We start from the raw sequence: 27,807 nt of genomic DNA, 5'->3' as shown, positions 1-27,807 counted from the left end.
GATGGCCACAGGGGACTTCTACACTACCTGCTTTCCTCTGCTCTGCCTTGTGGTCACCCATTCCCTTTCTGCCTTTGCAGCATTTACCTGCGGTGTGACCACCTCGCTAAACATGCTATCCACGACGATCTCAGCATCGGAGATGCTCCACAATGAATCCACCCACAGCTCCTGCTCCATAATGTGGGTAGTCAGTAGGTGCAGAAGGATACAGTTCCTGCACACAATGTTGTCAGGGACACTGGAAGCATCCCTGATTTCCCACATAGCGCAGGAAGAGCATGTCACGGGTGCGAGCTCTCCTGTCATGACTTCCCTTTAGATTACTTAGTTGCTCCCCTTAATTAAAAAATACTAATTACGCTAGGAGTCTTGTTCTACTCCAAACACTACTCACTACAATCTAAAGTCTTTACCTTTACTTTTGAAGCTACTGATAAATCCTACTAAAAATCAATACAGTTCACTAGTTAAAATAAACCTTACTCAAAAATAGTTACTCACTTGTTCCTTATTATTAAGCTATTTACACACACACCCTAACACTGGTGTACTAACCTAGCTATTTAGAGCTATTCCCTAACAGCAATTACTCACAAACCAATCACCTTGCAGCTTTCCTGTGACGTCACTGCTCACTTTGTTTTCAAACTCCGGTGCGCCTGGACTCCTCTCCGCTGTTCTCCCAGAAGTTCCCACTCTTTTGCAGGACAAGTTAGCGCACAAAAGGAGGCAGCAGGAGCTAACCGGAGAGGGGCAGACATGCCTGTGTGTTGTGACCCCAATAGAGGTGACAGTGCTGGTTATTAATGGAATAGCCATTGAGGAGGCCATGGCCAACGGCGGGGCTGAAACCATCAAAGTTGATGCTACCTTCACACCTAATTCTACTTCAAATTCTACTTCCCCCTCATCCCACAATTTCTTCTGATTTACAAGCTACAGATGGTGTATGAATGCCCCACTTACATTCCCCACTCCCCTTCAAGCACCACAACCTTACCCATGTGCCTTTTTCCTTTCAGTTACTCAAGAAGTGCAATCTAACCAGGCAGCAGAGGAACACCAAGAGAGTGATGATGAAGACACAGCACTTGATTTCACACTCATAGCCACCACCTCAGATACTGTTACATAGAGGATAGATTAGATATAGGATCTGCATGTGGTGAAACACTGGGCACAAATACGTTGCAGTCAAGGCAGGAGGAAAGGGTATTGCAAGTGCCAACTCCCAAGAGGGCGAGGTGGCATAAGGGTTCTGCTGCAGAGAACTCAGATGAGGACTTCGATGGGGCAACCTACAGAAGATGCTGATGGGTATGCACGGTGAAATGCTTGGTACATTGGTAAACCTGCTAAAAAGCCTATATTCAAAGTGCTATGAATGCTGGACTTTGTAGTATGGTTATGTTTTTAAAAAACTGCAATGAAGTCAGAGGAGACATGTGACCTTACACCAACTCTGCCCAGAAACAAGTCAGGGGTCTTGGTTACCATGAACACAAGGAACCCAGATCAAAGACCTTCTTGAAGGCAGAGTGCAAGTTTGTAACACCTGAAGGACAATGGATTTTGCTGTTCCAGACTCTCAGATCGTAAACATGGCCCTAGAAATGCAAATTTGAGTTGCAATTGCTAACAGCTGAAAACGAAGGCTCAGGTGGTTTTGCTATCACCACATTTATCGTGTCTGAGAACTTTTGAGTCTGGATAAATTCAACAGGCTTTCCTAAGTTGGACAGGCTGTAAGAAAGAAAGGAAGACAAGAAGACCAGCCTCAGAAGAGAGAAAAAAAACAACTGCTCTCAGAACACCGATACAGCAAAAAGCTGCTAAAATTTGAACCTGGTTCGAAGGATCAAAGTTTGCGGAGAAGACCAACAGGATCAAGAGATTGTGTTATTAACAGAGACTAGTCAAGTGTGCTCGGAAGAAGTGAGCGAAGAGGACATTGGCTTTATTAAGGATGCTGAGAGATCCAACCCATTGTAACTGGGAGGAGTTTGGGACTTTTAACTGCAAGGATACCTTTTTGCTGAGAACACTGTGTAACATATAAATCTTTTGTGGGGTTTTCAAGTGTGTTAATAAGTTAATGGTGTTAAAAGATTTCTTCTGTTTTTTTTGTAAAATATATTTTAAAGAACTTATAGTTGAATTATGGACATTGATTCATCTGCAGATTACTGAACTTTATGTTAATATTTTAAAAAAAAGGAAGGACAACAGAAGGTTTGGGACTGAGTGAAATGTAAACAGACTGGAAGGCACCTATGTCCAAATAACCCAACAAGGGTTGTGCTTCTGACTTGGAAAAAATTGTTCGCAAAGGATTGTTTGCAAAGGCCAAGATTTATGGTTGTCATGTGACTTGCATCTGAACAGTTATGGTTTCATTTTGAACTGATGTAAAAAGTCAGTTGCTGCATGCCTACCAGGAGAAGACAGCTGATATCTTTCTCTCTCGAAAAGAATTCCTGCATCAAGTGTGTTTACTATCTCCTCCTGTATTTGAAGCAACCTTTACTGCTACATTGCTGCTATAAGACCCAAGAAGATCCTTGTTGCTGCTTCCTGCTGTAAAGCCTGACCGGAGCTTTCTATGCTGCATCTCTTGGAAACCCAACCCAGACTAATCATCACCATCACCTGAAAAGAACTGTTCAAGGAAGATCCCATTGACAGCCACCTATTCGCCTTTGGGACACCTCGCCAAAATAAAGGACTTCCTTCCATACCTTCTTTTCAACATGTGTTTTACCACTCGGAGGAAGCATTGAGGGTGGCAAGGGCACAGAATGTACTCTGGGTGGGGACTTCAATATCCATCATCAAGAATAGCTTGGTAATACCACTAGTGACCGAAATGGCCAAGTCCTAAAGAACATAGTTGTCAGACTGAGCCTCTGGTCGGTGGTAAGAGAACCAACACGAGGGAAAATTTTTTTGACCTCATCCTCACCAGTTTACTTGTCACAGATGCATCTGTCCCTGACAGCATTGGTAGTAGTGACCACTGCACAGACCTTGTGCGGACAAAGTTCCATCATCACCCTGAGGATGCCCTCCATCAAGTTGTGTGGCATTACCATCTGCTAAATGGAAAAGATTCAGAACACAGCTAGCAGCTCAAGACTGGGCATCCATGAGGGGCTGTGTGCCATCAGCAGTAGCAGAATTGTATTCCACCATAATCTGTAACCTCGTGATCCACATATCCCTTACTCTACCATGAGCATCAAGTCAGGGGACCAATCCCGGTACAATGAGGAGTGTAGAATAGCATGTGTGGAGCAGCACCAGGCATACCTAAAAATGAGGTGCCAACCTAGTGAACCTACAACACAGGACTACATACATGCTAAACAGTGGAAGCAGCACGCTATAGGCAGAGCTAAGCAAGCTCACAACCAATGGATGAAATCAAAGCTCCGCCGTCCTGCCACACCCAGTCATGAATGGTGGCAGGCAATTAAACAACTAACAGGAGGAGAAATCTCCATGAACATCCACATCCGCAATGATGCAGCAGTTCAGTATGTGAGCACAAAAGAAAAGGCTGAAGCATTTGCAACCATCTTCAGCCAGAAGTGCTGAGTGCTTGATTCATCTCAGCCTTCTCCTGAGGTACCCGCGATCACAGTAGCCAGTCTTCAGATAATTTGATTAATTCCACGTGATATCAAGAAATGGCTGAGTGCACTGGTTACAGCAAAGACAATGGGCCCTGACAACATCGCAGCTGTAGTGCTGAAGACATGCTCCAGAACTAGCTGTGCCTCTTGCAAAGCTGTTCCAGCACAGATACAACACTGAAATCTATCCGACAAAAGTGGAAAATTGCTCAGGTATGTTCTGCCTACAAAAAGGACAAATCTAATTTGGCCAATTACTGTACCATCAGCCTACTCTCAATCATGAGCAAAGTGATGGAAGGTGTCATTGACAGAGTTATCAAGCAGCACTTAATCACCGCTCTCAACCCACCATTACTCAACTGCACAACGATGTTCAGTTTGGATTCTGACTCAGAAGCAACTCAGCTTCAGACCCCATTACAGCCTTAGTCCAAACATGGACAAAAGAGCTGAATTCCAGAGGTGAGGTTAGAGTTCCTGTCCTTGACATCAAGGCAGCATTTGACTGTGTGGCATCAAGGAGATCCAGTAAAATTGAAGACAATGGGAAGCTGGAAGAAAACTTTCCATGTCTGGAGTCACACCTAGCACAAAGGAAGATGGTTCTATTTGTTGGAGGCCAAACGCCTCAGCTCAGGACATCGCTGCAGGACTTCCTCAGGGCAGTGTCCTAGTCCCAACTATCTTCAGCTGCATTATCAATGACCTTTTCTCCATCATGTCAGAAGTGGGGATGTTTACTGATGATTGCAGTGCTGAGTTCCACTCATAACTCCTCAGATAATGAAGCGGTCAGTGCCCACATGCAGCAAGACCGGGACAAGATTCTGGCTTGGGCTGATAAGTGGCAAGTAATATTGGTGCTACACAAGTGTCAGGCACTGACCATCTCCCCTTGACATTCGACCGTCATCAGATATCCCACCACTAGCATCCTGGGGACTACCATTGAACAGAAACTCAACTGGGCAAGCCAGAAATACTGTGACTACAAGAGCAAGTAAGAGGCCGTGTATCCTGTGGCAAGTGACACACTTCCTAACTTCCCACAGCCTGTCCACAATCTGCAAGACACAAGTCAGGACTGTGATGAAATATTCTCCACTTGCCTGGATCAGTGCAACTCCAACAGCACTCAAAAAGCTCAACACCATCCAGAACAAAGCAGCCCACCTGACTGGCACTCCATCCAACATTCAGTTCCTCCACCACCAGCGCACAGTGGCCACAGTATATATGAACATACATACGAATTAGGAGCAGAAGTAGGCCATTCAGCCCCTCTAGCCTGCTCCGCCATTCAATAAGATCATGGCTGATCTATACAAGATGCAATACAGCAATGTGCCAAGACTTCTTCACCAGCACCTCCCAAAGGACAAGGGCAGCAGGCACCTGGGTCACCAAGTTCCCATCTAAGTCACACACCATCCTGACTTGGAAATATATTGCCATTCCTTCATCATCATTTGGTCAAAGTCCTGTAATTCCATACCTAACATCACTGTGAAAGTACTTTCAGCACGCGGATCGCAGCGGTTCAAGAAGGCAGCTCACCATCAACTTCTCGAGGGCATTTAGTGATAGGCAATAAATGCTGCCTTGTCAGTAACAACCACATTCCATGGATGAATAAAAAAAAGTCCTGGTGGGTGGGGGGGAGGGGTTCCTTCCTGCTTCATAACAAGCATTCAGCTGTGCAAGGTTAATAAAGGGCATTGGTTTGAGCGCTAAGCATTGATGCTGATCTACATCATGATCTGCCTGCTGTACATACTTCGGTGAACGTTAGCTGCACGCATGTTAACATTGAATGGTTAATGTTTTATCCCCCAATTGGACACGTTTTTCTGATTACAGCATGATAGGGCTGCACATGGCGGTTCACTTCCTTCTTCTGCTGAGTTCCTAACATCATCACTTTTGGAAGGCTACAAGTAGAGGCTAGGAACCTTTTCACAAGAAGCAAGATGTAAAGTACAAAAGGGAGCATTGTCCATTATCTGCCTTTAGGTGCGAACTCAAGTTAATGCAATAGCATCATCGATGGAAGCCTGGGAGCAATCCACCCACTCTCACTACAAAGTAAATGCATCCTGATAAGCCTAGAGAATGCAAGGAAGTAAATAGAAAAATGTAATATCCTCAAAAAACGATTTCTCTTACGAGGGTGATTCAGTGCCACAGCGGCTGATTGTTTCACAGTTACATGCTTATTGGCTTCAGTTCTAGTTGAACGTGATGAAAGCATACTTTGACTTGCTAAGACTCTAACAAAATAGCCGCTTAATTAACAGACAAGAATTTGAAGAGCTGGAAACCTTATGCAAGTGATAATAATTTAATGCAACAAAAAAACTATTTTCTCTGCATTTCCTTTACGGCAATACAGCAACACAAGCTACTATGTTTCAATGATCACATGATTGGACTCTAACCAACCTCATATTTTGACTGTTGTTGGAGATAAACAGCCTCCCGAAGCTGGATATGTAAGCTTTGGACTGCCTGTTCTTTTGCCATCAACTGGAACTTGACCTCTTCATATTCCATCAAAACCTCACTGGAATTCGTGCTGCAGCGTAAAGCAGAGTGTTAGAGAAAGAGCTGGAACCTGAGAAATAGGAGATTACAAAAACCCAGCTATTAGATTAGTACAAAACATCACACAAAATCTTAATGAAATTATATTGCTACAATGCCATACATAAAGTTCATGCATTTAAAAACCTTTCAGCACAACTGTTAACCCAAATGATGTTTTAAAATTAGATAGAAAATCCAATTATCTTATACTTATGACTTTAAGGTATTGTAGCCACAGAATGTTGTTTTAGCTTTCCATAAAAGTGTGAAATAAGTTACTGTCTTTCTTCAACAATCATAAATGGTTTCAGAAAACAAAAAGCAACCCAATCCATATTTATGAGAAAATGTTATTCCACACCATTACATCATCGCACCAGCTCGAATCTTTGTGTTCTGTGGAATGTAAATGACTTCCACCTGAAGAACTAGATAGTCCAATCACTGTTTGATCTGTCCATCAACAGTTTCTGCAGAAGAAACTAACCAGCTCATTTCATGGGTTCAATTCTTTTGAAGAAATCAAGGGTTGAATTTTCATTACAGGGGAGGGAATCTGGGCCTGGAACATTTCCGGGTCCCAAGCCCACACCAAATCAGCTATTTTAAAATGCAAACTCGTTAACTGCCCTTGGTGTGTGCCAATTAAAAGGTACCAGAAACATCATGGAGTCGGTAACATGCCACTGAGGGAAATTTTAAAAGGCAAGCAGCAGCAATGAGATCAGAGGGCCTTTGTGGGCATGGGCATGCGTACCCGGGTGACACCCCGTTTCTCTGATGCATCCCTGGAGGCATTAATTGATTCAGTGTCAGAAAGAAGAGAGCTGTTCTTCCCAGCCTCAGAAAGAAGAAATCCGCCCAGCAAGACCAATAGGGCATGGATGGAGGTGGCCACGGAGGTCAGCAGCTGGGGACCCACGAGAAGGACCTAGGTCCAGTGTAGAAAAAGGTTCAATGACCTCTTGCGTTCTGGTAAGATGAGTGGCCAGCAGCACCCGGTTCATTGGGTACCAACTCTCTAAGTACCAGAATGCACACAAGCTGACCTCACAGAATGTCCCTAATATTATCACAGTAAGGCAACAGTCACTACACTGAGATGCAGCCACCCTCACATATGAGGCAACGTTCAGATGGGGACATCACTGAAGGGAACATCAAGCCCACGTGTATGTCATGCTGGAAGAGATGAGGGAGGGCTACCTACTTGTGAATCTTTCTCCTCTCATTCTGTGGGAGAAGAGAGCCAATAATACATGGGAGATGACCAGAACGGGAGGTGGAGTGGCCCAGCTCCACACTCTGACAGCAGTGGAGGAGGCAGTGCTGGAGATCACCAGGGTGCCATTGAGACAGTTGGTTGGGGATGGCGATTTGGAAGGCCGTGAGATACAGGGCCATTGGATAGCTCTTTCTTGAGGTGAACAGCATGGAGGAGACTCTTGCCCAATGCAATCTTGCACTGCCGGCATCTCACGGGTTGGTTGTGCTGGGGCTCTTATTGAATAGGACCAGTTTTTATTACCATTTTCTTGTGTCTTCCACAGGGCCGGTTGCAAACTGGGCCAAAGTGGTTCGCCATCTTCCACCAGCGCAGAGACACTCAACTGGGCTGAGCCCCAGATTAGCTTAGAAATAGAAGCCCTGGGTGAACCTCACAGCACGTATGAGCAGGAGGATGAGGGTGAGACAGAGTGACCTATGGGAAGTCCCCCTTGGAGGATAGAGGACAGACACAGTGATACTTTCCTAGGTGAAGCTGCTGTGCCTTGAGTGTCACGGACAAGGAGGGCCTTCCTCAAGAACCAGAGGCAAATAAGTTCTTGTCTGTCGGAGATCACTGAAATCTTAAGGAGTCATCGACAGGCAATAGAGGAGTCCATGCAGTGCATGTGCTCTGTCATGACTCAGGGATTCGATCACACGAGCTCCTCCATTGAGAGATTGGGCAACCTCTTGGACAGCCATATGCAGCACCACTTTGAGTGGGTGCAGGAGCAGCACACTGATATACATAGGAGTGAAACTGTCTGTAGCACAGACTGCTCAGAGATGCTAGGAGTGGATGCTAGCTGCGTCCCAGTCGGTGGCTGCTTCCAGCATCTAAGGGCGCCAGGAAAGGGCTGAGACAGTCATCGCAGCAGTCGAAGAGGCCACCCCTCAGGGAGCACCAGTGTCAACCTTCAGCCCCTCACCCTCTCCGATTCAGGAGCCATCTGTGTGCCAGGTCTTTCGACAAACGCAGCCCCTGCCATGACGCAGGCCCAAGAGCCGTTGGAGGAGCCCCAGAGGCTCCTGTAAGATGAGGACAGAAGCCACGGGTATCACAGCCAGTGGCAGAGAGTAGGGAGCTGGCTGCATCTACCTCATCCTCTGCCACAGGGGGAGTAGTTCAGTTTAGTTTAGTTCAGAGATACAGCACTGAAACAGGCCCTTCGGCCCACCGAGTCTGTGCCGACCATCAACCACCCATCCATACCAATCCTACACTAATTCCATATTCCTACCACATCCCCACCTGTCCCTATATTTCCCTACTACCTACCTATACTAGGGGCAATTTATAATGGCCAATTTACCTATCAACCTGCAAGTCTTTGGCATGTGGGAGGAAACCGGAGCGCCCGGAGGAAAGCCACGCAGACACAGGGAGAACTTGCAAACTCCACACAGGCAGTACGCAGAATTGAACCCGGGTCGCTGGAGCTGTGAGGCTGCGGTGCTAACCACTGCGCCGCCCAAGTACCCTCTAGAAGTGTTAGGGAAAGGAAGGTGCCATGCCATTGAATTCGCTTAATGGGTCACATGGGTGCTATTGTCTATATCTGTCTGTTATTTCGTTTGCGCACAATATAACTACTTTGTTTCACCACTCCAACAGGTGTTTTGTTGATGTCTCATTTCAAAAGGGGACATTGCATTGTGGGGCAAATACGTGGGCCCTGTGGATGTTATGTGCCCATACCTAGTGATGTTGGACAATGGTGGATGGAAGAACCTTCCATCTGCATGCTCATGGCTGCCAATGGGACCTCACAGTTAAGGGTCATAGCGGTGAAATAGCTCTATATGCTAGAATGTGAGTTTTGGTGTTATCAGCTGCAAGGACTCGGGGGCGATTAAGTGAAGCACTGCTGCATCAGCATGGCCCTTGCTGCCATGCCAGTCTACAGTTCACCCTGAGGTTTGGGATGGCATTGACTGGCGTCCTCCGTTGCCTGCGCACCAGCCACCTCTGGAGCAATCCCTTCCTCCCCTCTTCCTCCTCCCAGTCCTCCTCCGAGGTGGAATGGTGTTCCAGCTTCTCCTCCTCATCCATCTCCAGGGTTCTTTCCAGTGTCATGTTTGCAGGGCACAGCACGATATGGGAGACTCTGGCTGGCTCATACTGGAAGGCACCACCCAACCAGTCAAGACAACGGAAGCGCATCTTCGAGAGGCCAGTGGTCTGTTCAATGCAGGTCCGTGTTAGGAGATGGCTCTGGCTGTACCACCCCTCTTCATCTGTCTCTGGGTTTCGAACGGGCTTCAGGAGCCACCTCCTGTGGAACTAACCCCTTATCCCCCAGCAGCCGCCAATGGGGGGGAATTTTATGCACTCCCCTGTGGCGGGTTTGGAGGCAGAGAGCATAAGATTGCGTGGCATGGTGGTGGGGGGGTGGTGTTTCCCGCCTTACCGCTTCTGCCAAAATTTAGTCCGGGGCAGGAAGGCCTGTTAACAGCCTTCCTGCCCCGCCACAAATTGAGGCCTTTAACTGTGCAATTAATCCCCAATTAAGGGCCTCATCCTGCTGCTACTGCAATTAGCCATTTGGCAGGCAACCTTGTCATGGCACGGGAAGCACAGCATGGAAAACTTTGCAGACTGCTTCCCAACTCCTGGAGCATATCCCTCATTAAAAGGCACTTAGTGCCTGAAAGAGGTAGTATCGGGAGGGAGGGGAGGGGGTGGCTGCTGAGGGCCTCCCCTCTGCACTTGCTAGGGACACCCGAAACCACCCACCCCCATGAACCCCACCCCACGAGACCCCTCCCACCCGACCTACCTGTGGCCTGGGTCCAGTGCTTGGTATTAGATTCGGTTAGCCTTCTGGAGAAGAGGCAACGTGGGGTTCTCGGCGTCACTTTTTCCGGCCATCGAGCCCCCGTTACCTGGATAAAATCCTGCCCAAGGAGTCTGGATATGGGGCTGAAGAGATGCGGCACCTGGGACTCTCGTAAGATGAAGGAGTCATGACAGCTGCATAGGAACCAGGCACAGATTCACTTCCTGTGGTCAGAGTCCAGCTGGGCATTCAATGAGTGGTAGCCCTTTCTGTTCAGGAATCTGACTGGCTGGTCTGTCGGGGACTTCATGGCTACAGGGGTGCAATCGTTGAGCCCCTGGGTCTGAGGGCATCCATCGATGGCAGTAAAGCCCCAAGCCCTCTGTGTTAATCCATCTGTGTCAAAGTGGATGTATTCCCCTTCCCTCCTGAATATGGCATCTGTGATCTGCCTGATGATGTGATGAGCTGCCGATTGCCAGATGCCATCTAGGTCCACAGCTGATCCCTGGAATGCCATAGAAGTTTAGGGTGACAGCAACCTTAACAGCTGCAGGTAAAGGACTGCCTGGAGGCTGCAAGGCCTCAGGTCATTGTGGATCAGAGCACACAGATCCCAGACCATCTGCCTGGATAGGTGTAGCCTCCTACTGCACTGGCACTCTGTCATTTGCAGGTATCTGACTCTTGGGCAGTAGACCCAATGTCTAGGGTAGCACCTTCTTCCCCTTGCAGACCTCACTGTGCTCCTCTGGCCTCCTGCTCTCCAGGAGGTTGCATCTGCTGAACCTCATCCTGTCTGCTGCATCCAATATCAGAGTAGCCTGTTCCTAGCTGACCTCCCTCAGCTGGGCTTTGTGCGTTCACCAGATCTTCCCCTGCCAACAACAGCTGCCCAAGTGATGCCAGAGGCCTCTTGTCCCTCTCCGGATTTCTATCACTCACCACGGAGAAAAACAAATCTTTCAGCTCCAGCAATGACTATTCATTGGCACTTTTGGAGCAGCTGAGCTATATTTTGTGCCTCTGCATTATTTTAATTAGCCCTTCCCATAGTGTTCATGACCCTCCACATTGTTCACGACTTGTACACCCTGCCATGTTCCAGGCATGGTGTTTCCCTGTGCCCTTCCTTTGAAGAATGTAAACTGCTCCTGTTAATGAGATCCTCAATGAGCTCAACAGGCACTTAATTGAAGACATGCGGGGTTGCCGTTCCCTTCCCCCCGGCATCCCTTTAAAAATGGCTTCGCGTTCCGGAGGTGACAGGACCCAGTGCCGACCTCCAAGAACATGATCTTTAAATCATATATGCACTCGCTCCCAACCCGAACAGGCATAAGAATCCAGTTCCAAGATTTTGTTAGTACCAATGCCCTCATATACTGTATGCCTATATTTGATCTGTAGGGTGGTATTTTTAAGGAATTCATTTTTCTCTATTTGCAACCTTGTAAGATTTGGTATCACCATGAGTAAATATCCTGTACACCGGAGAAAATTTTGAAAATGTATACTTTATGTGGAGCCTTTTAAAAGAAAAATTGGTCTCTCTCTCAGCATGTAGGAACACACCCACTTGTTCAATTCCTCAGAGCTTAGAAACAGATCAACAAGAGAATCCAACTTTAAGTCTCTGGCACCATCCTTGACCCTCTAACTGTTGCTGCAATATGCAAGTGCCTGCCCACAAAGCCATGCGTGAACTAGAACTTTTTCCATCCGAGATTAGCATCCTATTCAAATACTTTCAGAAATTACACAGGTTCCATTACGCTTCACAGCTGGTCACTCAAGTTGAGCCCAGGGATATCAGCCTAGGTGTCCTGCTCAATTGTGACCTGACCATCAAAACCCATATCCAAACACAAACAATATGTTTGACTTTCATCTTTACAATATCATCCACATATATACTTACCTCAACATCACGAATACCAAAAACCTTATCCATGCTTTTGTCACCTCTTGGACCAACTGATCTAATGGCGTTCTTATTAGCCACTGAATCTCTACCCTACACAAATCCTAGTGCAGACTGTGTCAATTGTATCCTAATCTACTCCAAATTACATACAACTTTTGCATTCCAAACCATGTTATGAAATAAATCCTCTAATATTTGTTCTGCTCAGACCCTACCCTACCCCACCTCCTCTGCGGAGGAGGAAGGGAGAAGAAGCAGGAAGTTGCTAACTACTGATTTAAAGCTCCTTTCATTTACCTAACAATTTTGGAGCTACACTGAATCCTGCTTAGTGAATGAGCAGTTAGCAGGCTTTAGGTTCAGTTTGTATACAACTTCAGCCGTATTGGCAAGGAAATCATTGGTCACGCCATCTACCATCAGGTCCACCCTATCAGCAGTCATAAAGACTGATTCGCAGACTTTGTCGTCAATATTCTTTTTATGACTGAGCACCTTGGCACATTCACTCATAGCACAAATGCGATCAACCACTTTGCCTTGGCAATCATTTCTTGTTGCAAAGCTAGTATTTTGCCTATGATATATTGGTGATAAAAGCTAACCAGCAGTAATTTTCAGTAACACTGAACAATATGATCAAAAAGCAAAGGAAGCATGAAACTATTCACAATAACACAATCAATTGCTATGCTTCTCTGAACTTCTCCCTCATGCTACATAATTAGCAAATCTCAGAAAGGAAGCAGACAACACTGCTACTGGAGGGATTCTTCACAGCTTTTTTGAAGCACCAGACCTCGCACATTCCAATCATCCATAAGGCTCAAAGGCCAGTCAGGAAACCATTCCATAAGACCAACCTGGAAGGCACCAACAGCCTTGAATCACACCAGCCAAGGAGAAGGCACATTAAAAAACATCTTTGCCTCAGCAATATTAGTTGAATGCATCCCTAAAGCTGCTGCAAATAGGTTGTTGTCAATCATCCAACATTAGATAAATTACTATCCAACTATTCTCTAGGATACTGTTGGCGGTTTGGGGGCTATTGGTAGTGATGCTTTACAAAACATTGGAACTGTAATGCATGGCTTTACAGAAAAATGAGACAGTGATCTGATTCTCCCACTTTGTGTTCTCAATCTTAGCAATCTTATTAAGGAGAAATGGTAAGTAAGCAAACGCACAGCAGAGTTCGAGACACAGATGCTGGGAAGGATTTTGAAAAAAAATTCTGAACGTAATCATCTTTTGCTGCTCTAGGTACCATCCCACACGGATATTGTTGATGCTATCCTCTCAGCTACAGTTAATACATTTTTTGGCAGAGAGGGAACAGAGAACTTATTAATCTTTGAAACATATGATGGGAGCTATTCTGTTTGCCACTAACATTCAAATAATTGAGCTACTTTGAAATATATCACTCACAGTGGGTGGTTAGGGAATCTTAAGGAACAAACAAAAAGTGGGATGACTGCACTATATTTACAAACCTATATAGAAGTAGCAATGACTGCAGATAAAAAATGTAATTAAATAGTATAATGTTGAGATATTTCAACATAAAGTACTTACCTCGTGATTCGGCGGACGCGGACACGGGGACTGCCGGGTAAGTGAACTTATATATTCGGGCAGTGGCTAAACCCGAAACACTACACGTGTAGTGTCCCCCACCCATCCTCCTCCTCTAACCTAAAAAAAAGGACTCTTGTGTGGAAGGTTTGGTAAGGTAAGGTTTTCCTTTATTTTTATTCTAATCTCTTTTGTCAATTTAGAGCGGAGGGGACGGTTGCATGCTCCTCTTGCAAGATGTGGGAGGTAAGGGTCACCACTTGTGTCCCTGCTGACTTCACCTGTGAGAAGTGCACCCAACTCCAGCTCCTCACAGACCGCGTTAGGGAACTGGAGCTGGATGAACTTCGGATCATTCAGGAGGCTGAGGGGGTGATAGAGAGCAGTTATAGGGAAGTAGTGACACCTAAGTTACAGGATAAAGGTAGCTAGGTGACCGTCAGGGGAGGGAAAGGGAATAGGCGCACAGTGCAGGGATCCCCTGTGGCCGTTCCCCTCAATAATAAGTATACCGTTTTGGATACGGTTGGGGAGGGGGACCTACCAGGGGAAAGCCACAGCGGCCAGGTCTCTGGCACTGAGCCTGGCTCTGTGGCTCAGAAGGGAAGCGGGGAGAATAGGAGAGCGATAGTGATAGGAGATTCAACGGTTAGAGGAACAGACAGGAGATTCTGTGGTCGCGAACGAGACTCCCGGATGGTATGTTGCCTCCCGGATGCCAGGGTCAGGGATGTCTCGGATCGAGTCTATAGGATTCTTAAGGGGGAGGGGGAGCAGCCAGAAGTCGTGGTACACATCGGTACCAATGACATAGCTAGGAAAAGGGATGAGGACCTGAAAAGCAAATATAGTGAGTTAGGTTGGAAGCTAAAAGGCAGGACGAGCAGAGTAGGAATCTCAGGATTGATACCGGTGCCACGTGCTAGTGAGGCGAGAAACAGAGAGCGAGTGCAGCTGAACACATGGCTACAGAGCTGGTGTAGGAGGGAGGGCTTCAGATATGTGGATCATTGGGATACCTTCTGGGGAAGGTGGGACCTGTGCAAGAAGGACGGGTTGCATCTGAACTGGAGGGGCACCAATATCCTGGGCGGGAGGTTTGAAACTAGTTTGGCAGGGGGATGGGATCCGGAGCTACGGATCAGTGGATGGGGTAGCTGTTGAACAGGCAGATACAGAGGGCAGAGAGTCTGTGAGGAAGGTTAAACAGTTGACAGGGCAAAGTTGCAGCCAGTATGATGGGTTGAAGTGTGTCTATTTTAACGCAAGAAGTGTCAGGAATAAGGGTGATGAACTTAGAGCATGGATCAGTACTTGGAGCTACGATGTTGTGGCCATTACGGAGACTTAGATATCACAGGGGCAGGAACGGATGTTGGATGTTCTTGGGTTTAGATGTTTCAAAAGGAATAGGGAGGGAGGTAAAAGAGATGGGGGAGTGGCATTGCTAATCAGGGATAGTATCACAGCTGCAAAAAGGGAGGTCGTCGAGGAGGGTTTGTCTACTGAGTCAGTATGGGTGGAAGTCAGAAACAGGAAAGGAGCAGTCGCTTTATTGGGAATTTTCTATAGACCCCCCAATAGCAACAGAGACACGGAGGAACAGATTGGGAGGCAGATTTTGGAAAGGTGCAGAAGTAACAGGGTTGTTGTCATGGGTGACTTCAACTTCCCTAATATTGATTGGAACCTCCTTAGTGCAAATAGTTTGGATGGAGCAGATTTTGTCAGGTGTGTCCAGGAAGGTTTCCTGACTCAATATGTAGATAGGCCGACTAGAGGGGAGGCTATGTTGGATTTGGTGCTTGGCAACGAACCAGGCCAGGTGGCAGATCTCTCGGTGGGAGAGCATTTCGGTGATAGTGATCACAACTCCCTGACCTTTACTATAGTCATGGAGAGGGACAGGAGCAGACGGGATGGTAAAATATTTAATTGGGGGAGGGGGAATTACAATGCTATTAGGCAGGAACTGGGGAGCTTAAATTGGGAACAGATGTTCTCAGGGAAATGCACGACAGAAATGTGGAGGTTGTTTAGGGAGCACTTGCCGCGACTGCTGGATAGGTTTGTCCCGATGAGGCAAGGAAGGGATGGTAGGGTGAAGGAACCTTGGATGACAAGAGATGAGGAACAGCTAGTCAAAAGGAAGAAGGAAGCTTACTTAAGGTTGAGGAAGCAAGGATCAGACAGGGCTCTAGAGAGTTACAAGGTAGCCAGGAAGGAACTGAAGAATGGACTTAGGAGAGCTAGAAGGGGACATGAAAAAGTCTTGGCGGGTAGGATTAAGGAAAATCCCAAGGCGTTCTACACTTATGTGAGGAACAAGAGGATGGCCAGAGTGAGGGTAGGGCCGATCAGGGATAGTGGAGGGAACCTGTGCCTGGAGTCAGAGGAGGTAGGGGAGGTCCTTAATGAATACTTTGCTTCAGTATTCACTAGTGAGAGGGACCTTGTCGTTTGTGAGGACAGCATGAAACAGGCTGATATGCTCGAACAGGTTGATGTTAAGAGGGAGGATGTGCTGGAAATTTTGAAAGACATGAGAATAGATAAGTCCCCGGGGCCAGATGGGATATACCCAAGGTTATTACGAGAAGCGAGGGAAGAGATTGCCGCGCCTTTGGCGATGATCTTTGCGTCCTCACTGTCCACTGGAGTAGTACCAGATGATTGGAGGGTGGCAAATGTTATTCCCTTGTTCAAGAAAGGGAATAGGGATAACCCTGGGAATTACAGACCAGTCAGTCTTACATCGGTGGTGGGCAAATTATTGGAGAGGATTCTGAGAGACAGGATTTATGATTATTTGGAAAAGCATAGTTTGATTAGAGATAGTCAGCATGGCTTTGTGAGGGGCAGGTCATGCCTCACAAGCCTTATTGAATTCTTTGAGGATGTGACAAAACACATTGATGAAAGAAGAGCAGTGGATGTGGTGTATATGGATTTTAGCAAGGCGTTTGATAAGGTTCCCCATGGTAGGCTCATTCAGAAAGTAAGGAGGCATGGGATACAGGGAAATTTGGTTGTCTGGATACAGAATTGGCTGGCCCATAGAAGACAGAGGGTGGTAGTAGATGGAAAGTATTCAGCCTGGAGCTCGGTGACCAGTGGTGTTACGCAGGGATCTGTTCTGGGACCTCTGCTCTTTGTGATTTTTATAAATGACTTGGATGAGGAAGTGGAAGGCTGGGTTAGTAAGTTTGCCGATGACACAAAGGTTGCTGGAGTTGTGGATAGTGTGGAGGGCTGTTGTAGGTTGCGACGGGACATTGACAGGATGCAGAGCTGGGCTGAGAAGTGGCAGATGGAGTTCAACCTGGAAAAGTGTGAAGTGATTCATTTTGGAAGGTCGAATTTGAATGCAGGCTTAAAGACAGGATTCTTGGCAGTGTGGAGGAACAGAGGGATCTTGGGGTCCACGTCCATAGATCCCTCAAAGTTGCCACCCAAGTTGATAGGGTTGTTAAGAAGGCGTATGGGGTGTTTGCTTTCATTAACAGGGGGATTGAGTTTAAGAGCCGCGAGGTTATGCTGCAGCTCTATAAAGCCCTGGTTGGACCACACTTGGAATATTGTGTTCAGTTCTGGTCGCCTCATTATAGGAAGGATGTGGAACCTTTAGAGAGGGTGCAGAGGAGATTTACCAGGATGCTGCCTGGACTGGAGGGCATGTCTTATGAAGAAAGGTTGAGGGAGCTAGGGCTTTTCTCATTGGAGCGAAGAAGGATGAGAGGTGACTTGACAGAGGTGTACAAGATGATGAGAGGCATAGATAGAGTGGATAGCCAGAGACTTTTTCCCAGGGCAGAAAGGGCTATCACCAGGGGGCATAATTTTAAGGTGATTGGAAGGAGGTTTAGGGGAGATGTCAGAGGTAGGTTCTTTACACAGAGAGTGGTGGGTGCGTGGAATGCACTGCCAGCGGTGGTAGTAGAAGCAGATATATTAGGGACATTTAAGCGACACTTGGATAGGTACATGGATGATAGTCGAATGAAGGGTATGTAGGTGGTTTGATCTTAGAGTAGGTTAAAGGGTCGGCACAACATCGTGGGCCGAAGGGCCTGTACTGTGCTGTACTGTTCTATGTTCTATAAAACACAAGTTTTTTTTTTAAATAAGACAATAATTCATTCAAACTTACAACTATATTTTGGAAAATAAAGCAGAAGGAAAACCTATAGTTTTTCTAGGCTCAGAACATATTAGCTAAACAATACAAAAATAACAGCACATTTTATTCCTAATGACTGGTCTGCAATGATTTAAAACCCAATATCCCCTCAACACTACTGTAAGTCTTTTCAGATGCACTATGGTTTCTCCATCAGTGTCTGACTATGTTCTGGGTCAGTATTACCATTCTCAGTTGAAGGTAGTTGTTATGCCAGTTATCCCCATCCCCTGAAGAGCTCCCATCCTTTCACCATTGTCAGATTTGTTACAACTGCTGTAAGGGAATTTCTTGCAAAAGATTGCTCACTTTTAACTCACAAGCTGGATGCCTGGTTTATCACTGCCAATTGAAAGATGGAAGATTTGTAAACTCTACTGACTGAGTAGGTTCAGCTAAAATGACCCCAAACAGTGTCCATAAATAATTTCTTCCTAGTAAGTATGATATTTCATGCAGAGGGGATATCAGATTTTGAAGCATTGCAAATAAGTCTATCAGCAGAAATGCTTTCCCATGGGATTGCTTGGAATAATGCCATGAAACAATGGCCCTCAAAATCAGTGGCTACTCTGGAGTACTCCTAAGGAAACTCTAACTCTTGGTGGCCCAATCATTCGGCCTCTTTGCAGAGCAAAGTTCTCCAGGACAAAGCAGGTAACAATAATCTTAGACTTTGACTGGACTTTAGTGCAGAACTCCAATAGGTCCAAGTGACGGGACTGCACATTCCACTACAACCCTGATCATTATGGACACTGCATTTTTTCTGCATTAAGTATCACACTGTTGGCTATGCATTTGAAGTATGAGCATAATGCCCACCAAATTGCAGCCGATGGGAGTCTCCTCTTGTTGATGGTTTCTTTTCACAGGATAGGTCATGAAATCCCTGACTCTGGCAAATAATGCGCACGATCACCTACTCTTTACAATTATGGACCGAAAGCTGGGATGTGCGATAGAGATTTCCTGCAGTTGCCTGGAAGAAGGCTGCTGTTAGAAAGCTCAAAGTAACAGGCAATAGCATAACAGTCTCTGTGCTGGAGGTGGTCTCCAAGTATGGTAGCAGGAATGTACATAGGAACATACGAATTAGGAGCAGGAGGCGGCCACTGGAACCCTCGAGCCTGCTCTGTCGTTCAATAAGTTCATGGCTAAACTGATCACTCCACATTTTTACCTACCACCCTCTTGCTTATCAAGAATCTATCTACCTCTGCCTTAAAAATATTCAAAGACTCTGCTTCCACTGCCTTTTGAGGAAGAGAATTCCAAAGACTCACGACCCTCAGAAAAAATTTCTTCTCATCTCTGTCTTCAATGGGCAACCCCTTATTTTAAACAGTGATCCCTAGTTCGAGATTCTCCTACAAGGGGAAACATCCTATCCACATCCACCCTGTCATGACCCCTCAGGGTCTTATATGTTTCAATCAGGTCGCCTCTTACTCTTCTAAATTCCAGCGGATACAAACCTAGCCTGTCTAATTTTTCTTCCTAAGACAGCCCACCCATTCTAGGTATTAGTCGAGTAAACCTTCTCTGTACTGCCTCCAATGCATTTACATCCTTCCTTAAATAAGGAGACCAGTACTGTACACAGTACTCCAGATGTGGCCACACCAATGCCCTGTATAGCTGAAGCATGACCTCTCTACTTTTGTATTCAATTCCCCTCGTGATAAACAATAACATTCGATTATCTTTCCTAATTACGTGCTGTACCTGCATACTAATCTTTTGCGATTCACGCATTAGGACGCCCAGATCCCTCTGCATCTCAGAACTCCGCAGTCTCTCACCATTTAGATAATATGCTTCTTTTTTATTCTTCCTGCCAAAGAGGACAATTTCACACTTTCCCACATTATACTCCATTTGCCAGGTCTTTTCCCACTCACTTAACCTATCTATATCCCTTTGTAGCCTCCTTATGGCCTCTTCACAAGTTATTTTCCTACCTATCTTTGTGCCATCAGAAAATTTAGCAACCGTAACAGTTTCCTCTAGAAATCTCAGTTGACAGAGACAAGTTTCTTCCAGAAAAAAAAATCATGGACTGGAGACATGACTGTTCACATAAATTCTGTCTAAGTGGAGCATGCAACCTGCAAACTCACTTGTTTATCATGTCTCCTCCGATGCTCCTCCTCCACCAGAAGTTGCAAAAAATAGGAGGTATACCCAAAGGAATACCCATAGCTGGCTGGTAAAGAGCTCCTTAATAACTACAGTGACACAGTCACTGACAAGATGCAATGTAGTTTTAATCAGCTATCAGGAAGAAACCAACAAGATGCAGCAACTTCCTTCATCCAACAAGACCAAAACAATGCTGAAACAATCAGATGCTAAGAGATACAGCAATTACAATAAAAAGCACTGAAGCAATTGGGGGTAGAAATTGAACCTCATCACGCAAGCTTTATTGGTGTGAAACAAGCTCAATGTGGTACAATTTGAAAGACCAATGTCCTGTACCTAAAGGATGCCTGAAAGACATTAATGAGGCTCGATATCCAATATTAGGTCAATCTCAGTCCTACCACTTGGCATGTGTGCAGCACACATTTCAAATCAAAAAGCAACACAAAAGGCATTTCCACCCCTAGGTCTCCCCAGTAGTGCCTGTTTTCAACAGATTCTCAGCCTTTTAGGACTGCTCCCAACTCCTATAAAGACCCCACATTTAAATAAAATTGTCGCCTGTAATGAGCCTTGTACAAGTCTGTGCGCAAACGGTGTGCTTTCCTGTTACAATTTGGTACCCATAATGGCTGCGAAACCCAGACCCTCAGTGACTGGTTTTTCGGTGCAATGAAGTGTCATTTTGCCTCCAAAATGGCGACCACAGTGTGTGCATACTTCTGGTGCTAGCCACGCTGGACGCCATTTTGGTGAGGACATTAGCATGCAGCAGGAAGTATCCATCGGAAGTATGCAGAGTAGGCGTTTCCTGCCATAAATTAATGTGATTTGACACCAGGCTGCCATTTTAGAGCTTAACACTCCAGCTAATACCCTTTCTTAAACTCACACAGCTGAACATGCATTCAGCAACATAAAGGACCATCCACCTCAACAGCTACTTTTAAGTTAGTTGCCGAACTGCAACCAAAAGGATTTCCACTCCCTCAACGTCTAGCTGGTGTGCGGCTGTACTCAGTGCAGCATGCAGGTCAATCTCTGGTATCTAGGCAGCAGTAATGGTGCCTTCATTCTGCAGCAGTCCACTGTGCTATTTGCATTTCAGTCTCCATGGCAAACTGGAGGGTGGCTACTGGGTGACCAGGGTTATACCTTGACAACATAGCTCATGACTCTGGTGCGCAGCCCACGTACATTTGAGCAGCATGCTTATACCGAAAGCCACACTACCGCACAAAATGTGATGGAGTAGTCCATTGAGTTGCTTGAACAACACATACACTGCCTGGACCACTCTGCAGCAGACCTGCAGTACTCGGCAAAGTGTGTGTCAAGATTCGTGGTGGTCTGCTGCATGCTGGACAACTCGCCATCATGAGGAGTCAGCCCTTGCCACCAGGTATTGTCATGGGAGTTTTTTTTCTGTTTAAAACTAAGTGGCGGAGGAGATCTGTGTACCTTTAAGACTGAGAGGTATTCTCTCTCTCTGGGAACAGTGTGTGCAAGCAGCAAGCCTGTTTCATGGGCAACAGCAAGAGAGATGAGGCCACATGCTGTATTGCATTAGTAAACTGTGTGTAAAGACTGGCTAGAACCAGTTTGAACTAGTACTCCAGTGAAGTACGCTCTACATGGAAGAAAGGAGTTCTCTGTCTCTCTCAGCAGAAAAATCTACTTTGGTCTAAAGGCTGTGTTTCACCCGGAGAGGGAAAAACCCAGAAAGGAAATCTTTGTATTCTTGGAGGCAGCAAATTCCTTTTTACTTCCAATCTCCAAGAAGTCTTTGCCTCAGGAGTGACTGTCCATTGTGCGTTTGTGTTTTCTGGAATTCTCAGTAAAGTTTCTACTGACAGACTGCCAATTTAAAAATCCAAATAGGCCAATTCAAGTGACAGACTCTTCCACAGGCGCTGCAGATAAAGTTGGTTGTCGGGGCTATTGCACAGTTGGCTCTCTCCTTGCGCTTCTGTCTTTTTTCCTGCCAACAGCTAAGTCTCTTCGACTCGCCCCTCTTTAGCCCCGCCTTTATGGCTGTCCGCCAGCTCTGGCGATCACTGGCAACTGACTCCCACGACTTGTGGTCAATATCACAGGACTACATGTCACATTTGCAGACGTCTTTAAAGCGGAGACATGGGCGGCTGGTGGGTCTGATACTAGCGACAGGCTCGCTGTACAATGCGTCCTTGGGAATCCTGCCATCTTCCATGCGGCTCACATGGCCAAGCCATCTCAAGTGCCACTGGCTCAGTAGGGTGTATATGTGGGGATGTTGGCCGCCTCGAGGACTTCTGCATTGGAGATACGGTCCTGCCACCCGATGCCAAGGATTCTCCGGAGGCAGCAAAGATGGAATGAATTGAGATGTCGCTCTTGGCTGACATACGTTGTCCAGGCTTTGCTGCCATACAGCAAGGTACTGAGGACACAGGCTTGATACACTCAGACTTTTGTGTTCCGTGTCAGTGCGCCATTTTCCCACACTCCCTTGGCCAGTCTGGACATAGCAGCGGACGCCTTTCCCATGTGCTTGTTGATTTCTGCATCGAGAGACAGGTTACTGGTGATAGTTGAGCCTAGGTAGGTGAACTCTTGTACCACTTCCAGAGTGTGGTCGCCGATATTTATGGATGAAGCATTTCTGACGTCCTGTCCCATGATGTTCGTTTTCTTGAGGCTGATGGTTAGGCCAAATTCGTTGCAGGCAGCCGCAATCCTGACTAACTGGTCTATAATCCACTGGCTTCCCTCTCTCACCTTCCTTAAACAGCAGAATGACAGGCGTAATTTTCGGATCTAAAGGAATAGTTCCAAATTGAGAGAACTTCGGAAGATCATAGTTCAGGCATCTGCAAATTTCTCACCTACTTCCTTTAAATCACTGAAACGGAAACCATCTGGTCCGAGGCAGTATTCTTGTAAAGCTGTGAGGGTGCGCAGCCACACAGCAATCTTAAAGGGACCGCGCAACAAATAGGCCACACACAGCAAAAAAAAATTAGACAGAACATTGGTGCTGGGGACTTGTCACTCTTTAGTACCATTATTTTCTTAATTACTGTTATGTTGCTAATATTAATTTTGGTAACTCCCTGTCCCTGATTCAATATGAGCTTCCTTGGGATTTCTGGTTTGCTCAACTCTTACTCTACGGTAAATACTGAAGCGAAGTAATTATTCACCATGTCTGTCATTTCCTTATTTTCACAACAATATCACCATTATCAGTTTTCAAGGCCCTATGTTGCTCCTGACCACCCTCTTTTTCCTAATGTAATTACAAACATTTTGTGTTGATTTTGGATATCCCTCGCAAGTTTCTTTTCATATTCCTCTTTTGTAGCACTTACTCTCTGTTTTGTCATCCTTTGCTATTCTTGTATATTTCCCATTTGCCAAGAACTGTGCTATTTTTTGCATATTTGTATGATTTTTCTTTAAATTTTGCGTTATCTCTTACCTCTTCAGTGATCCATGGCTTTTTTCTGATCAGTAGAACACTTGCCCCTTTGGGGTATGAACTGCTTCTGTATAATATTAAATTCATTTTTTGAAAACCTCCCACTGATCTTGTGTCATTTTCCCCATTAGCAGACTTGTTGAGTTTAGATTAGAGATACAGCACTGAAACAGGCCCTTCGGCCCACCGAGTCTGTGCCGACCATCAACCACCCATTTATACTAATCCTACACTAATCCCATATTCCTACCAAGCATCCCCATCTGTCCCTATATTTCCCTACCACCTACCTATACTAGTGACAATTTATAACGGCCAATTTACCTACCAACCTGCAAGTCTTTTGGCTTGTGGGAGGAAACCGAAGCACCCGGAGAAAAACCCACGCAGACACAGGGAGAACTTGCAAACTCCACACAGACAGTACCCAGAATCGAACCCGGGTCCCTGGAGCTGTGAGGCTGCAGTGCTAACCACTGCGCTTTACTGTGGATAGCCTCTGTTTCATTGCATTGAAGTCAGCCTTACCTTAATCTAAAATCTTATAAGCTGTTTTGCATTTCTCCCTTTCAAACGCTATGTTGAATTCGATCATATGATGATTGCTGTTAGGTAAATGTTCACTCACCATTAGGCTATTAACTAAACCTGCCTCATTGCTAATCACTAAATCTAATATGACATGCTCCCTTGTTGGTTCTAGGTCACATTGTTACAGACGACTACATTACACTTCTCCTCTTCCTCCCTTTGGACAGCCTGCTGCTCCAAGATGCTATAGTCCACATTTTGTCTGTCCCTCCGACAGTCTTTGTCCTTGTCCTCACAGGTAGCAAGTACATCGCACCTGTTGCATAGGTTCAGTTTCTCCGGTTCCTCGTTCTCTATTTTACCTGGGTTCCCTTTACTCTATACATTATTGGTCACACCAACCCTGTTCTGAACATACACCTCTCTACGAGGCATGACCGAAGTTTGGAGCAAACTGTCCAGATACTACTCCCCCTCCCTTACGAGTCAGAGTGTCTCCAGCTTACACTCCAGCTCAATGACTCTGAGCCAGAGACATCTACTGCAGATGTGTTCACTCTGAATTGTCTCGATGTCCACAAACTGTCCATACATATTGCCATCCAAACACGCAACCTGCTCTGCCATATCTTAGTCTATATTATTTGTATCTACTTTTTAGTTTGTTGTAAGCTTTTTTTATTTTTCTACAAACTAACTTGCACTAAACACCAAAACATTGGAAAAAATTATAAATACTTACTGCCTCAACTTACACGAACCACTACATGTATTGGAGGCAAAAAGCAGCATCTCCTTCCCTTTCTGCACCGATTTCCAACTTGCACCAAATTCCCACCTTTTGCACTCTGTTTATAATGCACTCTGTTCTGCGATCACTTTGTGTCAACCGCTCTCAGGAAGAGGTAGAGAAAAGGAGGTAACTAACATAGCCCATTGCTGACCATGATCAGCTCATCCAATAACAGTAAACATAAGCCCAATTCCCTGTTTACAGTCCCACACCTTACCTGCCCTTCCCTCTGTTACTGACCACTACAGTATCCACTTGGCACAGGGCAAAAATAAAAGCCACCATTAAATAAACATTCCAAACCAAATTTATAAATCAAACCACGCCATGTTGCACACAAACGTAAACTAATCAACCTTGTCCATTTTCTAAGTGTTTGTGTTCCATGTGCTTTTGCTTGTCTGAGCACTGCTACACAGTGCTACCCTATTGGCTGCAGCATGACTGGTGGAAGGCTGCTGACTTTCAGTGGGGAAGATTACAGAGGAAGTTGCAGGACAACCACAAGCAGTTCTGACCCTAGAAAGCCCCGCTTCAGACTGCACCATCCCAGCATGGGTGGCAGAAATCTAGGCTGGCTGGCTGACAGGCAATAGCAAGGGCACTGGTGAACTGGTAGTGGTGAAGGAACGAATACTGTAATCCTGAGAGAGAACAGCAGGTTCATTCTCCTCATAGCAACTGCCACACCCCGAGGTGGTGCCTCAGCATCCGAGCAACCTGTTAGAGGACAGATAACTGTATTGCTGCGACACCCTGAAAGCCCCTTTGAACACTGGTATCAACAGCTATTATGGTGGCAGTTGGAGCTTGCATGGCAGCAAGCTCAGCTTTCATGAGAGCAGTCTGAACGTGTGGCAGCAGGCTGACTTTGTACAACTTCAGTTTGAGCTTCCACTGCAGCATTCAAATGTTCAGTCGCCTCTGCTTGTGCTGCAATAGAAGTTGAGACATCTGCCATCAGATGCTGCATCATAGTTCGGTCTGCAAGTGTGCTAATGGAGTTGGCCATCATTTTCATACTAGAATGGATGGACTCCAAGCTCTGCGCAAAGCCTTTGCCAAGTTGGTGCCAGACTCCCAGTCTCCTTGACATTGACCACAGACTTTCGTGCAGGCTTCCCAATGCACCAAGTATTTCACTGTGCAAGCCCATCAGCCTTCCTCTGAAGGCCACCCTATCAAAGTCCTCATCAATGTGCTCTGCAGCAGAACTCAGGCAAGCTGGCACCTGCACTACTCTTGTCTCCTGTCCTGGATACAGGCCACTCGTACTCAGTGTCTCACTATGTACTCTAAGCTATCCTCCAAAGTACGTGCAATGTCAGTATCTGAGCTGGTGGCTGTCTGAGAGTGAGTGATGGTGTTGCTTCTTCATCACTGTCATCTTGCTCTTTCACCGCTGTCTGGCCAGCTTGCACTTCTTGGGTCTCTGAAAGGAGAAAGGCACAAAGAGTTGTGGTGAGGGGAGGGGGAAAGCAAGCAGTACGTGCTAACACCTTCTGCAGCTTGTAAATCAGAAGAGATTGTGGGATGACGGGGAAATAGGATGCAAGGAGGAGGATTAGGTATGTGCATACTGTCATTTTCAATGGTTTCAGCGCTGCAGCTGGCCACAGCCTCAGTCATGGCCATTCCGATGATGGGAACCACCGTTGCCTCCAATGATATGCAGCCGTATCTGTTCCCTGTCAATTATATGACATCTTACACTGCAAGGAAGAATACCTGGCAGTGCACGCAAGCTGTGAGTGTGAGGCTTGCAGCAGTGCTAAGTGTGTGAGGGTGAGGTGAAGCATGTGAATGTTAGCTATGAGTCCTGATTGATGGAGATTGTTGGTAAGTGAGGAATGGGGGTGTGGTGCACTGAGCAGTGTGTGAGGCTAGTGGTGCAGTTGGTGTAAGATGGCATTTGAAGGTACATTCAGGGGAAGTAAGGGAGGTGGTGGCATAGTGGCAATGTCACTGAACTAGCAATCCAGAGGCCCAGGCTAATGCTCTGGGTACACAGGTTCAAATCCCACCATGGCAGCTGGTGGAATTTAAATTCAATCGATAAATCGGGAATTTTAAAAAAAGCTAGTCTCAGTAATGGTGACCATGAAACCATTGTAGATTGTCATAAAACCCCATCTGGTTCATTAATCTCCTTTAGAGATGGAAATCTGCCATCCTTATCTGCTCAGGCCTACATGTGACTCCAGACCCACAGCAATGTGGTTGACTCTTAAACACCCTCTGAAATGGCCTAGCAAGCCACTCAGTTGTACCAAACCACTAGAGAAAAGTCTAATAGGAATGAAACTGGACAGACCACCCAGCATCAACCTAGGCACCGGAAACAACAACGGCACTTCAGCCCAGTCGACCCTGCAAAGTCCTCCTGACTAACATCTGGGGGCTTGTGCCAAAATTGGGAGAGCTGTCCCACAGACTAGTCAAGCAACAACCTGACATAGTCATACTCACGGAATCATACCTTACAACGTCCCAGACACCACCATCACCATCCCTGCGTATGTCCTGTCCCACTGACAGAGGTGGCGGCATGGTGGCATACAGTCGGGAGGGCAGTAGCCTGGGAGTCCTCAGCATTTATTTATTTATTTTATTTATTTAGAGATGCAGCACTGAAACAGGCCCTTCGGCCCACCGAGTCTGTACCGACCAACAACCACCCATTTATACTAATCCTACATTAATCCCATATTCCCTACTACATCCCCACCATTCTCCTAACATCTATCTACACTAGGGGCAATTTACAATGGCCAATTTACCTATCAACCTGCAAGTCTTTGGCTGTGGGAGGAAACCGGAGCACCCGGCAAAAACACACGCGGTCACAGGGAGAACTTGCAAACTCCGCACAGGCAGTACCCAGAACTGAACCCAGGTCGCTGGAGCT

The 27,807-nt window shown here is 46.1% G+C and overlaps 1 protein-coding gene across 1 annotated transcript in view; it reads right to left on the bottom strand.

Moving 5' to 3' along the window:
• LOC137378580 (early endosome antigen 1) overlaps positions 1-27,807 on the bottom strand; it is a 1,009,825-nt gene that overhangs the window by 793,855 nt on the left and 188,163 nt on the right. Inside the window, exon 7 of the mRNA XM_068048885.1 lies at positions 6,084-6,216. Within this exon, the coding sequence (XP_067904986.1) occupies positions 6,084-6,216 (133 nt within the window). The remainder of the gene's footprint in view (positions 1-6,083; positions 6,217-27,807) is intronic.

This window comes from Heterodontus francisci, chromosome 17 (genome assembly GCF_036365525.1).
Source record: "Heterodontus francisci isolate sHetFra1 chromosome 17, sHetFra1.hap1, whole genome shotgun sequence".
NCBI lineage: Eukaryota > Metazoa > Chordata > Chondrichthyes > Heterodontiformes > Heterodontidae > Heterodontus > Heterodontus francisci.
The sequence above is the reverse complement of the archived record's forward strand: the minus strand, read 5'-3'. Positions and strand labels throughout refer to the sequence as shown.